Genomic DNA, 13283 nt, shown 5'->3' on the forward strand with positions numbered 1-13283 from the left:
CTAGAGGCTAGGTCAGAGGCTACAGCTATTAGGGTCCTGAAAGACAGATATATCTAATAGTTAGTGGACAAATCCAAGTAATAGCAGCAACAAAACAGCAGCTAGCTGCTAACTGCGAAGGAGTTACTCTGTGAGCTTTGATCCTGCTGCTAGCTGCTGTGCTGTAGCTCTAGTGTACCTAGGGTGGGGCGGTGGGTGCATCTGCCCCAGGTGCCAGCAGCAAGGGGGTGCATGGAGCAGGCGTGTGCTGTCACATCTGTCGGTCCCCTGTTCCGGAACAAGAAGTTGATGTCTGAGGGGGCAGGGAATTAGCAGAGCCAACAGCACATGCCTGTTCCTCGCACCCCTTTGCTTAAAGGAGGGTGTGTGTGCCTGCGCATTCCATCCACCCCAGGTGCCGTATAAGTTAGGTATGCCGCTTAGCTGTAGTCCCTTACGCAGACTCTAGAGAGGCAAAACGTGGCCATGTCGGGCTTTGTTTTGGCGCCTAGCCACTCTACACTGACTACATAGCTTGTTACCTTTAGATTGTAAGCTCTCTTGAGCAGGGACCGTCCTTCACTCCTTCCCCATGTTTAAACTTGTACAGCGCTGTGTAACCCTGGCAGCGCTATAGAAATGCTAAGTAGTAATAGTTGTTTTAAAGTGACAAGAATAAAAGCCTTTTAAAATACTGAAGAAGACGTGTGTCTTTTGTGGACTGCATTGCACTTCCTGCAGACCTTTTGTTTCCCTCTTCTGGATCTTCTTCCTCCCCCAGGCATCTCCAGTATCACTCTCCTGCCATCCTCCCCTACTGTGTGTCCCTACAGAATATTGCTGACTGCAACTCTCCCCTTGCTGGACAACCTGCCCACAGAAACTGAGCAGAACACTGAAACAGCTGCAGTCGTGCTCAAACTGTTTTTTTGGGGAGGGGGGGGGGAGTGTTCTTTCTAATTTCTGTTTGAAATTGGAAGCTTGAATGCCATGCTCAAAACTGCTTTTCTTTTTATTTTTGGGATCTTTCAATGTTTTTGTTAATTGAAATTGGGAGCTTGATTTTCGTGACACTAGACTGCAGCAGCCCTTCTTCAAAAGCTGAGGAGCTTGACTTTTTCAGGACACCGTTTATTTATTTATTTATTTATTTATTTATTTTCCAGGAGCCTGCCTGCACATATCCCACGGAGATCCCTAGTACTAGTGAGAGAGTCTGCTGCATCCTCTTTTGTTTAATTATGTTTTTTTTTTCCAGGAGCCTGTGCTGCAGCCTTGAAACTTGATCCATAAGTGGAAGCAAAGTAAGAGAAATCCTCAAACTGTAGGATCCGGCAGATCCGTGTTTTAGCTATTTCCCCAGTCAGCTGTATCTTCCCCAGCCTGCACACGACTTGCCCGCGCCAGACATCCAGCCCCGGGCTGTCAATCACCACCCTCCCAACCAATGGGGATCCCTCCTTTCCCCTGACCCCGCCCCTTGGAGGAGATGCAGCAAAGCGAGGTGGGGATGGGGGGGAAACAACAGAGAGTTGAATGATTGAACTTTTCTTTCCTAGTTTCTTCGGCATTCACATTCTCCCTTGTCTAACTTGAGTGCTGCTCGCCCTCCCTCCTTCCTCGCAGCCATGTGGCTCCAGAGTCCTGGAGCACTGCTACCCCTCTATCTGTGGATTACTGAGCTTTCTTGGGGATGCCACTCTGCCTCGTCCGGGCTGGGTGCAGCTGCTGCCCGCAGACACGATGAATCGGTGTCGGCACAGAGCATCCACCGAGCCCGCTGCACCTCCAGGTGTCTCAGCCTGCACCTCACTCGCATCTCTGCCTTCTTCAAGCACTTCCAGGTACCCTATCCTCCCCCTGATCACCGCTGCCTCCTCTCAGGGATGCAGGGCGTCAGCACTCACCAGTGGCTCTCTGTCACCCATCAGTGTGTGTGTTGGCTGGTTACCTGTGTTACAATATTCATCACCTTGTAACTTGCTGCATTGCTTTTCCCCATAGCACAGAGCTGGCAAATGATCCCTTTCTTGGGGGCTCTTGGCTTGCATGCCAGAGAAACTTTGTAGGTTGATTGTGGTTTCCGTAAGTTCAGACCTGACTGCAGGTGTAGGGCTTTGTGCTCGGATCTGGTTTCCTTTCCCTTTGAAGCTTTTTGATGCTTATCTGCCCTCGAGAATGATGAGATTACAGCCCCGTGAGTGGAAATCCGGCATTCCCACGGTTTGTTTAGTGTGTTGCCTGTTCAGTAAAGTAGTTAACGGACTAGTTTACAGCTAGTCTTGAATACGGTTTCAGGGCAAAAGTAAGGCATCATATTCATTGAGATCAGATCTTTATCTGAAACCTAATTTGTCTGTGTTTTGTGTGAGCTGATGAATGTTTCTTTGTAGATCCCGCTCTGGCTCTTTGAAAATTTGCTTTGGTAATGGGAAGGTAATGCTGTCTGTCATCTTTATTATCAGCCCGAACTAGGTGGGGGGAAAAAAGTGACTGCCTGGCACTGCAATAAGTAATTTGACAACTATTTGTGCAAACAACTTTCTGGTTAAAAAAAAAGGGGATTAGTAAAATGCTTTTCTTGAACCTGCTGGGAGTAATAAAGTGAGGTGCCTGGAGCTGAGGGTTAAAAGGGTGTCCCGATGTCCTTACGCTCTTAAAAGGAAACCGTATCTCCTGAAAGCTATTCCTCCGAAGTCTTTCTTTCTTAGCCAAAAGATTGCATCTGTCAGAATGTATTATTTACAACACCGTAGCGACCAGAAACTAAAATAACTTTTCTGTAAAGTATTCCTGTCACGGGGCACTCGCAGCTGTAGACTGTCAAAGCGTGCGGTGCTCAATCTTTCTTGGAGTATATATTACTTTACAAGATCCATCAAGGAAGGCAGGGCAAATCCAGGCTCCCCCAAGAGCTTAACCTTTAACAAAGAGCGCAATAGTATTTTCTAAAGGATTAGGGAAACGATAGGTTGTACTTCATTTCATGTTTTGAATTTAGAGCTTCTTCCCTGATCCTACCTGGAAAGGGGAGAACGGCATTGCACTTAATTGGAGTTAAGTAAATGAAGCCGCTGTCCTGCACTTCAGAAATGAATATGGTGTTTGCCACAATCATAAGAAGGTGACAAGAACATCGTCACATCATCGCTTGCTAGAGACGGAGAAAGTGCCAGGTTAGGCTGTGTGGTTCATTCATTTGGTAGTTAAAGCCACACTGAACTTTGGGAAGGGAGCTGACATCAGGAAAAAAAGGAAATAAATTGATAAAAAGAAGGGAGGGGGGGGGGGGGATTAGGAAAACAATATGTTGTACTGACTGCCAGTTTTACACTTTCATTTGTTGGTGATCTGGTCATTTCAGCTCCTGGCCAGAGAGCAAGTTTCTCACTGTTTCCCCTGCTCCCTTTCTCTCTGAAGTGGAACTGTTGAACGATTCCGGAGTTCGCCAGAATAATGATTGCATTATAATTAGCTAGTGTGAAATAAGGGGCCAGTTACTCACGAGAGGCTTAATAAGTGGCTGCTTTGGCAAATCGATTGCCAAGCCCTTCTTGGAGGCCCTGGTTGGCCTCTCCTAAAGCACAGAGTAATTGATCTAAATTACAGAGATTAGCCAGAAAGAGTTGGAGAGGACCCCGTGGGTGCCGGATGCTGGTGACTGGATCCTGGGTATTGTTAACCTCAGTTCCTTTTTTTAAATGAAAGAGGGTGTTATGGTAGTATAAGTTATAGGCACAGATCGATGCTGTCAACATATTTCAAGACCAGGCAGAGAGTTTTATGAAATCATATAAAAAGCAAAGTCTCTGGCATTCAAGCAAAAGTTACAGGTTTTTTATAATATCCCAGTCTCTCTCTCTCCCCCCCCCCCCCCAGTTCCTTTTATTATTCCAAGATTGATTTTGTTCACAGATATCTTATTACTTACATTTCTAGAGTGCCAGAATGCAAAATGTTGTTTTTGTTATAAAAACAAAAACACATTTTTACTTGCGGTCAGTCTTGTTTTGTATTTATGTATCTGGTGGCAGCTGGAGCCCTCAAACTCCCCCCCCCCCTACCCTAGTCCCCATCCCCTACACTATTAATTCATCCCTTCTTTTCTTCCACTTTCCAACACCCAAGGTGAGGATATTCACCTACATTTGGAAAAACAGGGCCAGGACTTTATTTACCTGGTTGGTGTTTATACTGTATCTGACACACGTGTGCAACCTGGTGATAAAACTCAGTCATCTGTCTTTCTTAACTTTAATGTCTCCTTGTGATTTGCCTCCTGTGGCCCACTTTTGTTTTCACTCTGCCTCTGGCTACTTGTTAGAGGGGCCGATTGAGCACATCCTTCTCTTTGGCCCCCACAGGCGGGGCGCTTTAAAGGTTTAGCTTTCCTTTTTCAGTCTTGGGTGCTATTTATGCATAGTCCCAAATCTCTTTCAGATTAGGTGCAGTCACAATTTATGGAGCAAGATGGGTAATCCTGAACCATCAGCTCCTGTAGGATCCTTCCCAGTGACTGTGGAGCCAGGATTGATCTGATCATCACCCCCTCCCCCCACCATCTTCCATCACTAATTGCTTGCTGCTTTGTGTATTCCTACCACTAACTCCACTCCCTGCAATATCAGGTTTTCTTTATCCTGCCCTAAAAGGGAAGGCAGGGAGTTGCAGTGTTCAGGGAAAAACTGCCCTTTCCTTTCCATATATGACTGGGTATTCCTTACCTCCTTTTGTTCCAGTGGGAAATGTTTTGCATCCAAAAGAGCCAGATTTTGGTAGCTGGGGCTAGTGTAGGTTTACTGTGCTCCTGGTCACTGCCATCAGAAACTCGAGCATAGGAAAATGGTTTCTGATGATGAACAGTACAATAGCGCTTCCACTTTTAATACAAGAGTAGTCAGTTTGGAGCCTGTCACAAAACTTCAAATGCTTTCATTTTGATTTAATGCCTAAGGAATCATCAAGTTTCAAATTTAATAACATTTGTTATACCGCCCAATGGAGATCCTACTGAGTGGTTTACATAAATGAATCTTCTTAATCTATTTGGTTTCAGTTGGCTGCCAAACTATACAGCAGATTTTTAGCAGCATTGCTGTGTCATTCCATTCATTCTGAACTCATGTTTCAAAAAAATGTTCAGGTCTGGGTACTTTTTGGTGATTGTTTTAATCTCTCACTAGAAAGAAGCAATGAAACGAGACTGGAGTTTTATACTTTTCACTTCCACTTTTCCAGCTCAGGCTCAGGGGCTTTGAGGTTGGGAAAACTTGACATAAGCACTTGTCCCCATGATGGTTCTGTAACAGGACGGGATGCATGGGTGAAAAGGGCAGAGAGCTTGTTCCCAAACGTGCCGTCATTAACAGGTGAACGTGGGGGTCTAATTTCCAGAATTTCATGAACACCATTACAAGCAACTGTTGTTGTTGTTGTTGTTGTTATTTTAGTTATGTGATACACTGTTGATGGATGTTGTACAGCTTGTTATCAGTGTGACAGCAATTACCAGTAGTGCATGTCTGAGAAATTATCGCCAACACAAGCCCATTACGACTTCTGAGGATATTTTTATCATGAAATGCTGAATCTCGAGAAAGAGTTTCTGGTTTTATTTGTAGTTGTAAACTAAGGGGTTGGTAATCAAAGTGATTTAAATGGCCAGTTAAATCACATGTGCGGGGCTGTCCACTGATATTCAGCAGCTCTTACGGTTAGTGATGCTCAATACCAGCACTAACTGGCAAACAGTGGACAGTACTTGGGTGGAGTCAGCACTTAATCGCATAAAGCAGAGTCCTATCTTTATTGAAGACCCAGGCGTAACGCCATTGTGGACAAAAAATGCTGACCACTGCCGGCTGAATATTGACCCCCTAAATAATTTACTGTCTCCCAAATTCTATATATGGCGCCTTAAGTTGTGCGAACTAATTTGGCCATGTGGCCAAATTGCACGCACAACTTAATTGATTAACAAGCCAATCAGCACCAATAATTGGTACTTAACAACCAGTTACTGGCACTAATTGGCTTTAATTAGAATTTACACGCACAACCTTATAGGCATATTCTATAACATGGTGTGCATAAATTCTAATATGCACAGCAAAAAAGGGGGCGTGGCCATGGGCATGGAATGGGAGCAGTTGTAGGCGTTCCTAAAAACTATGCGCAGTGTTATGGAATACACCCGATCTGCACCTAAGTTAGGCGCAGATATTTAGGTTTGGTTTTAGGTGGCCTAAATGGGTGCTTCTAAATTTTAGGCGCAAGAACGGCACATGTACATATTTTAAACAGCATACCTATAGAATAGCGCTAAGCGTGTGGTTTCACAGCTCCAATTTTTTCAGGTGCCATATATATAGAATTTGGCCTTGTGAGGCTACAGGAAAGAATCAATTAAATCATGCAGTCAGTTCAAATAAAAAGAGGACTTCATAACTCATTCTCTTCTTAAATGTGACCCTTTTAATTTGGAAATTAGTCACTTCTTTTCTCATTACTCTTACTCTGGATTTGTCAGGGTATAGTTTAGCTTTAATTACTGGCAACTAACAAATGTTCACTGAGAGAGACAGAACTTTGAGCAAATAAAAAAAATATGTTCCTTTTTTTGCTAAAAGAAGCTCTTCTGGTTTTCTGTATTCTAGTACAAGTAGCAGAAGTCACATAATCTCTCTCACCATTGAATAGGTAGTTTGTAACTATGATTCTGTGCACCACGAGGCACGGGCCAACGTTTGTAAACTCTCTATTTTCAACCCAGACATGGGCTTACAACTTATTCATATATCTAAAGACATAGCCACACAACCTGCTCACTAGTCCTTCTAAGCTGAGCAGGAGTCCTCCAACTACATGGCTGCCAGTGGGGGGTGGTGCTTCAATATTGTGTTTTCAATCCCTAGGGACAGGCAGGTTCCCTGGAGTCCTGCACAGCTTGTCTGTTCCTCACTGTTGAAAATATGATAATGAAGTAGCACCTCCCACTGGCAGGATGATGGGTGGAGGACTGCTGCTCAGCTTAGAAGGAACAGTGAACTTGCTTAGCAATTTTGCAAGCATGTGAAGGGCAGTTTTATAACACGGCACATAGGCACCTATTTTTCTTTTGTGGAATACTAGTCTAGCAGCTAATACATGCACTTGGCGTTTAGGTGCAACCATTACACCAACCAAAGAGCTGGTGAGACTGTAGGAGCCTGAATGCTGAACCTATGTACATATTTATAATATTCTATAATCTGCGTGCAAAGGTCCTATCCACACACCGCCCAAGCTCTGCTTATGTGTACTCACCTTGCAAACATGCAAGATATACATACATGTACAGAATAATGCTTAGGCAGAAATATGGTATCTGCGTGTGTGTATGTGTACAGATACACTTGTATATGGTATTGAGTGCCTAAACATTAACACCTGTTGTATAGACTTGCTAAATGAATGCATAAAAATTGCAGGGTCACTTGGAAAGTGGGTGGTCAGCTCAAGAACCCATAGCACATCTACCCATGGAAAAAGTAGTAAGCCCAGGAACCTCCACATATCACACTTTATATGTCCTCCAAAGACAATGTCCTGCTTGTATCACCAAGATTTTCTAGTGACTTCCTGTAGATTGAGGCTATATTTCTATTGGCATGTGTAGGAGATGAGGTGGTGAGGGAATCTGTTAGCTCCAACCAGAAAGTGGCCTCATTGATTTTTACCTCTGGTGGAGATGAGTTTGGATGACTTGTGTCTGGTTAAACATAACATACAGATATCAATAACCATGGTTCTGGCTTTCATTTGAATGAACTAATCAAGCTATTAGGATAGGACATCATGAAGTCTAACATATGTCCTGTTTCATGAGTTGCACCAGTCCTTCAGGAATGATTTGAAGTTGTGGGCATTGGTGTCTGCATCATTTTCCAAGTGTAGGTTTAAGTCCCCCAGGAAGATAATCCTTGAGAATTGTAACATGGCAGAGGAAGCATGGGTGTAGTTTGACTGTTTCATTTGGGGGGGGGGGGGGGGGAGGTTGGGGTGGGGCATATAATATGAAGGAAGGAAGAAAGAGCTGGCTTTTTGGGGGGAATAACCATAATGAATATGTATGAGGTATATATACATTATGGTTATTCCCAAAAAAGCCAGCTCTTTCTACCTTCCTTCCTTCCTTCCCTTCCTTCCTTCTTTCCTCCTTACCCAGCACTCTCTCTTCCTCTCCAGTAGTATTTCCCCACCCCCTTTCCCATACCATGCCAGTGTGGACCTTAGAAATGCATAAGCTCTATATGTAGATCCTTCAAGAGTTAGTGTGTCATGATTTAGTCTCTAAAACCCTTTCTGATGTTTTGGTACCACCTCAGTAAGGCCAACACACAATCTCTCCACTGCAAAACACTATACACAAACTTGTGCAAAAACACACTCATAACCTTACCAAACCATAACAGCACTAATTCCAAGGACAGGACGAGCTACAACCTTATGCGTGGAAGGGCAGCTCTGTAATTACACCGGGCTCTAAAACACCAGTACACTACCTATTGAAAAATACAAAACAAAAAAAGGCTGCAAATACTACACACTAGCAGAATACTGCACCATGATCACACATGAAAAACACATGACAACAGATATCACACAAGGAGCTAGAAATAAAAAAAAAAATATGAAGGCAAAATACTGAACTGGAAAGTTACCTCAAGAAGTTAGACTCGGCATGCAGCAATGCTAGAAAAATTGAAACTTACATGCAAAATATCACAGATGCACATTTCCAAAAGCTGACATATTCCAATTAATAAATTCTGAATAAAATACTTTTTCTACCTTTGTTCTGATCATTTAGTTTTTCTATTCACTTTGGTCCCAGTGTCTTTTGTTTTATGCAGTGTCTTCTTTCCATTTGATATTTTTTCACTCACCATGTCCACCATCCTCCTGTGTCCTTATGTGTCCTGTCCACCATCTGTAGCCCTGTCCCTATCCTTCCTCGAGTTTCAGTATCTGCCCTAAAAGTATTCCGATCCAGCTCTTAAATTCAGCAGGTTCTCCTCCATCCATATCCAGCATTTCTCCTCACTCCACGGCCCTCCATCCATATCCAGCATTTCTCCTCACTCTCCTCCCTTCCATCCATATCCAGCATTTCTCCTCACTCCCCTGCCCTCCCCTCCCTCCCTCCCTCCCTCCCTATCCAGCATTTCTCCTCACTCTCCTCCCTTCCATCCATATCCAGCATTTCTCCTCACTCCCCTGCCCTCCCCTCCCTCCCTATCCAGCATTTCTCCTCACTCCCCTCCCCTTCCTCCATCCATATCCAGCATTTCTCCTCTCTCCTCTGCCATCCCCTCCCTCCATCCATATCTAGCATTTCTCTTCTCTCCTCTGCCCTCCCCACCCTCCATCCATATCCAGCATTTCTCCTCTGCCCTCCCCACCCTCCATCCATATCCAGCATTTCTCCTCTCTCCTCTGCTCTCCCCACCCTCCATCCATATCCAGCATTTCTCCTCTCTCCTCTGCTCTCCCCTCCCTCCATCCATATCCAGCATTTCTCCTCTCTCCTCTGCCCTCCCCTCCCTCCATCCATATCCAGCATTTCTCCTCTCTCCTCCCCCTATGTCCAACAATTCTCCTTTTAACCCCCCACCCTCCCATTCATGACCAGTGACTTCCCCAGCACCCCCTTTTCAGTCCCTGAGTTCTAGTTCCATCCTCTCCATCCATGTCCAGCAACTGTCCATTCTCCCCTGCCTTCTCCTCCATCCATATTCAGCAAATGTCCTCTTTCCCCTGCCCCCTCCATCCATCTGTCCAGCAACTCTCCTCACTCATCTGCCCTTCCCTCCATGCCCAGCGATTCTCCTCTGCCCCTGCCCTGCCCTCCCCTCCATATCCAGTGATTTCGCCTTTCTCCATGACAGCCCTCCTCTCCATTCCTTCCTGCCTCCCCCCACACGTTTAAACCTTTTATTTTCAGCAGCGATGACAGTGAAGAACAGAACAGCAAGCGGGCTCGCCTCCAGCCTTTCCCTTCCCTCAAAGACAGTGTCCCACCCTCGCGGAAACATGAAATACGTCATCATTGAAAGGCGGGACACTGTCTGTGAGGGAAGGGAAAGGCTGGAAGTGAGCCTGCTTGTTCTGTTCTTCACTGTCGTCGCTGCTGAAAATAAAAGGTTTAAATGTGCGGGGGGGAGGGAGGAAGGAATGGAGAGGAGGGCTTTTGGGGAGAGGAGGGCTGTCAGGGAGCTGAGGGTGGGAAGGAGGGCTGAGAGTGCACTGAGGGTGGGAAGGAGGGTCGGCGAGAGCGCGTTGTGCCGGTCTTGCATTGGGGGGGAGCAATGCCTCCCCTCGCCCCACCAAAGTATGACCATGAGAGGAAGTAATCTCTACAAGTAGTGGTTCTGCCTTGGACCAAGCTCCCAGTGGATGGTAAAAGAGGAGTAGGGCAATTTGATTTGCCTCTTTTGAATCATCATAGAGTTTGCATAGCATATATTCTAGTTCAGGGAAAACCCCAGAACTAACTAAAGACACATGGAAAAAAACTCTTAAAGATAAGATCAAGTCCACCTCCTTTTTTACCCTGTCTTTGAGAATGAAGAATACCATAACTGGGTGGATAGATGTGGGGCAGTGTTGCACGACCAACTTCTGTGAGCCATATTTCTGAGATAAACAGAAAGCCCAGATCTGAAGATTCTAGCAGATCCCTGAGTAAGAGAGCCTTGTTCCCTACAGATCTATTATTGATATAGATGAGTGGGACAGAAGTGAATTGAGACTTGTGTTCCAAAGGGGACAGTTGTGTAGTTAATTGCAAAAGGTAGCAAGGTTTTTTTTGGCCGTCGAATGTTAGCCATTTTGTTCTGGTCCTTAACCATAGTAGTATTCTGACGGTATATATTGGCATTGTCTAGCAGGTATCTGAGATCACAGTTAGGGTGTTTCTTAGTACAGGGTTTTCTAGACTGATTATAGATTATGGGGATAAGATTAGGCACTAAGTTATCTGGTAGGTTGCCACCTGACATGCTCAAGAGGGCTAAGTAAATCCATGTGAGCTACTTCATGGTGATAGCTTTTTGAGCTAGTTTAAGTAGTTGGGTTTAGTGCTCTTTATCAGTTTTAAATGTGCGCTGTTAAAGATTTCAGAACTGAGTTCTCCTTGAAGGTAATGGTGAGGAGAGTTCATGGTGTCTCAGGAACTCATAAGGTGGGGAGGTGTGGATACGCCGGTGTGGCAGACTTCAAAATGACGCTATCACTTGCTGTAATTAGGTAGGGTTCCTCATTTAAGCTGCTATTCTTCCAAAGTCTGTCATGCAGCAGTAGGGAGAGTTTATATCGGGCGAGAGGCCACAGTGTAGCTCTCATGTTATAGAATTGTTGTTTTCTTTTTTTTTTGCTGTTTGAAGTATGGTTATAAGTACAGAGCTGAGTAGGTCAAGTATTTGGAGAGAATTGACCTTAAGCATTCCTTGGGTTCCTTTAATAGGCTGCCGTTCGTCCATAGTCAGATGTGCAGCTTTGAAGGCAGAGTTTATAGTGAACGCTGGGTCACAGAGTGGCTCTCATGGTTACAAATCCAGATAGTTCTCTTATTCACTCAAGAAAAATGTCAGGAAGTATTTCACGGAGAGGGTGGTAGATACTTGGAATGCCCTCCTGCAGGAAGTGGTGGAGATGAAAACAGTAACTGAATTAAAAAATGTGTGGGATAAGCAGAAAGGAATCCTGTTTAGAAGGAATGGATCTACAGAAGCTTAGTGGAGATTGGGTGGCAACATCAGTAATTGGGAAGCAAAGCTAGTGCTGGGCAGAATTCTATGCCTATGCCCTGAAAATAGCAAGGACAAATCAAGGTCAGGTATGCAAATAACGTATCACATATAATCGAGTTTATTTTGTTGGACAGACTGAGTGGACTGCACTGGTCTTTATCTGCCATCATCTGCTATGTTACTATATATTCAAGATGCAGGCTTGGAATTACTACAGGCAATGGGGAGGGGAGGAGGAGATGATCTGAGCAGTTCAGGTATTTGTAAGACAAAGAGGCGTCATTGACCTTAACCATACCTTGGAATGTAGCCAGGAGAAATGCTTGGTAATTTGGTTTTTAAAGTCCAGTATCTAATACTTAACAGGACTTCTGTTCATTAAAGACATGTATCAGATGGATGTGTTTCACTCCTGTGAAATTATTTGAAAGTTTTAGTGCTGAGGAAGCTTCAGCAGGATAACAGAGCTTTAGAGATAGTGTAAGTTATAGATATGAACACATTAACTCACAAGTTGTAGTGGTGGTTTTAGTTAGCAGTTTCTGACCCTGGTGTCCTTTGTTCCAATTGATGCGGATCTCTGGAGGCTGATTTCACAAACAAAGAGAGTGAAAGATCAAAGACTTCCAGCCATAGAGAAACAAATGGCTGTACTTAGCACCTCTGTGTGAATTTATTTGGAAACTTAATGCAGACAAGGTTGATGGTTGACTTAAATTTTAAGGAATTTTAACAGATTCAGAATTTTAGAAATAGTTATGTAATGTTAAAATAAAACCTTAACTCATGGATTGTAGGTATGAACTTTATAGTTTCCGGTTCTAATATCCTTGGATAGTCCAATTGATGCAGGTTGATGTAGGCTTTTTCTTTGTTGTCCAGGAGGAGGGTTAGATGTAAATATAGATCCAGCACTGATCACAGGACATGAGGAGAGTTATTTGTAATATGAAGGGAAGATAAAAAGTTTCTTATCTACAGTCAAAATAAATGAAAGAAGTTCAAAGTAAAATTGAGGACTGGTGCCTCAACACAGACTGAGCAGAAGTCAGTAAACGTTTGTGTTGTAAATAAGCAAAACGTGTATTATTTAATATAAGTTCCAGAGCCTGATTTGAACCCAGCCACCCAGTCTTCTTTAAAAGGGCATAACTCCCACAGCGCATATCCCAAAAGGGGGTGTGGCCATGGGAAGGGTATGGACATGGCAGGGGCATTACAAAAAAGTTATGTGTGTAGTTATAGAATACTGCCTCGGCATGCCTAACTTGGGTACCAGCATTTTCACCAGGTTTCATCAGGTGTAAGTTTGGCGCCCAAATTTAGGCATGGGAATCAGCGCTATATAAAGGGCGCACACCCTTTATAGAATAGCGCTTAGCACCAATTTTGTTTGGTGCCCTGAGCACCATTTAGAGAATCCCCCATTCTTTTAACTTAGGTGGTCTTTTACTAGGTTGCGGTAGTGTTTTTAGCTCGTGGTAGAAATCAGCTGGCAGTAAACGTTGAGAT

General features: G+C 44.2%; 1 protein-coding gene across 1 annotated transcript in view; it reads left to right on the top strand.

The window, feature by feature from the left end:
* The first annotated feature begins 1576 nt into the window (after positions 1–1576).
* The window catches only part of ANOS1 (anosmin 1), a 310410-nt gene continuing 298703 nt past the window's right edge, over positions 1577–13283 (top strand). Inside the window, exon 1 of the mRNA XM_030201628.1 lies at positions 1577–1823. Coding sequence (XP_030057488.1) covers positions 1608–1823 — 216 coding nt within the window. The 5' untranslated portion in view covers positions 1577–1607. The remainder of the gene's footprint in view (positions 1824–13283) is intronic.

This window comes from Microcaecilia unicolor, chromosome 4, assembly GCF_901765095.1.
Source record: "Microcaecilia unicolor chromosome 4, aMicUni1.1, whole genome shotgun sequence".
In the NCBI taxonomy this organism is placed as follows: Eukaryota; Metazoa; Chordata; class Amphibia; order Gymnophiona; family Siphonopidae; genus Microcaecilia; species Microcaecilia unicolor.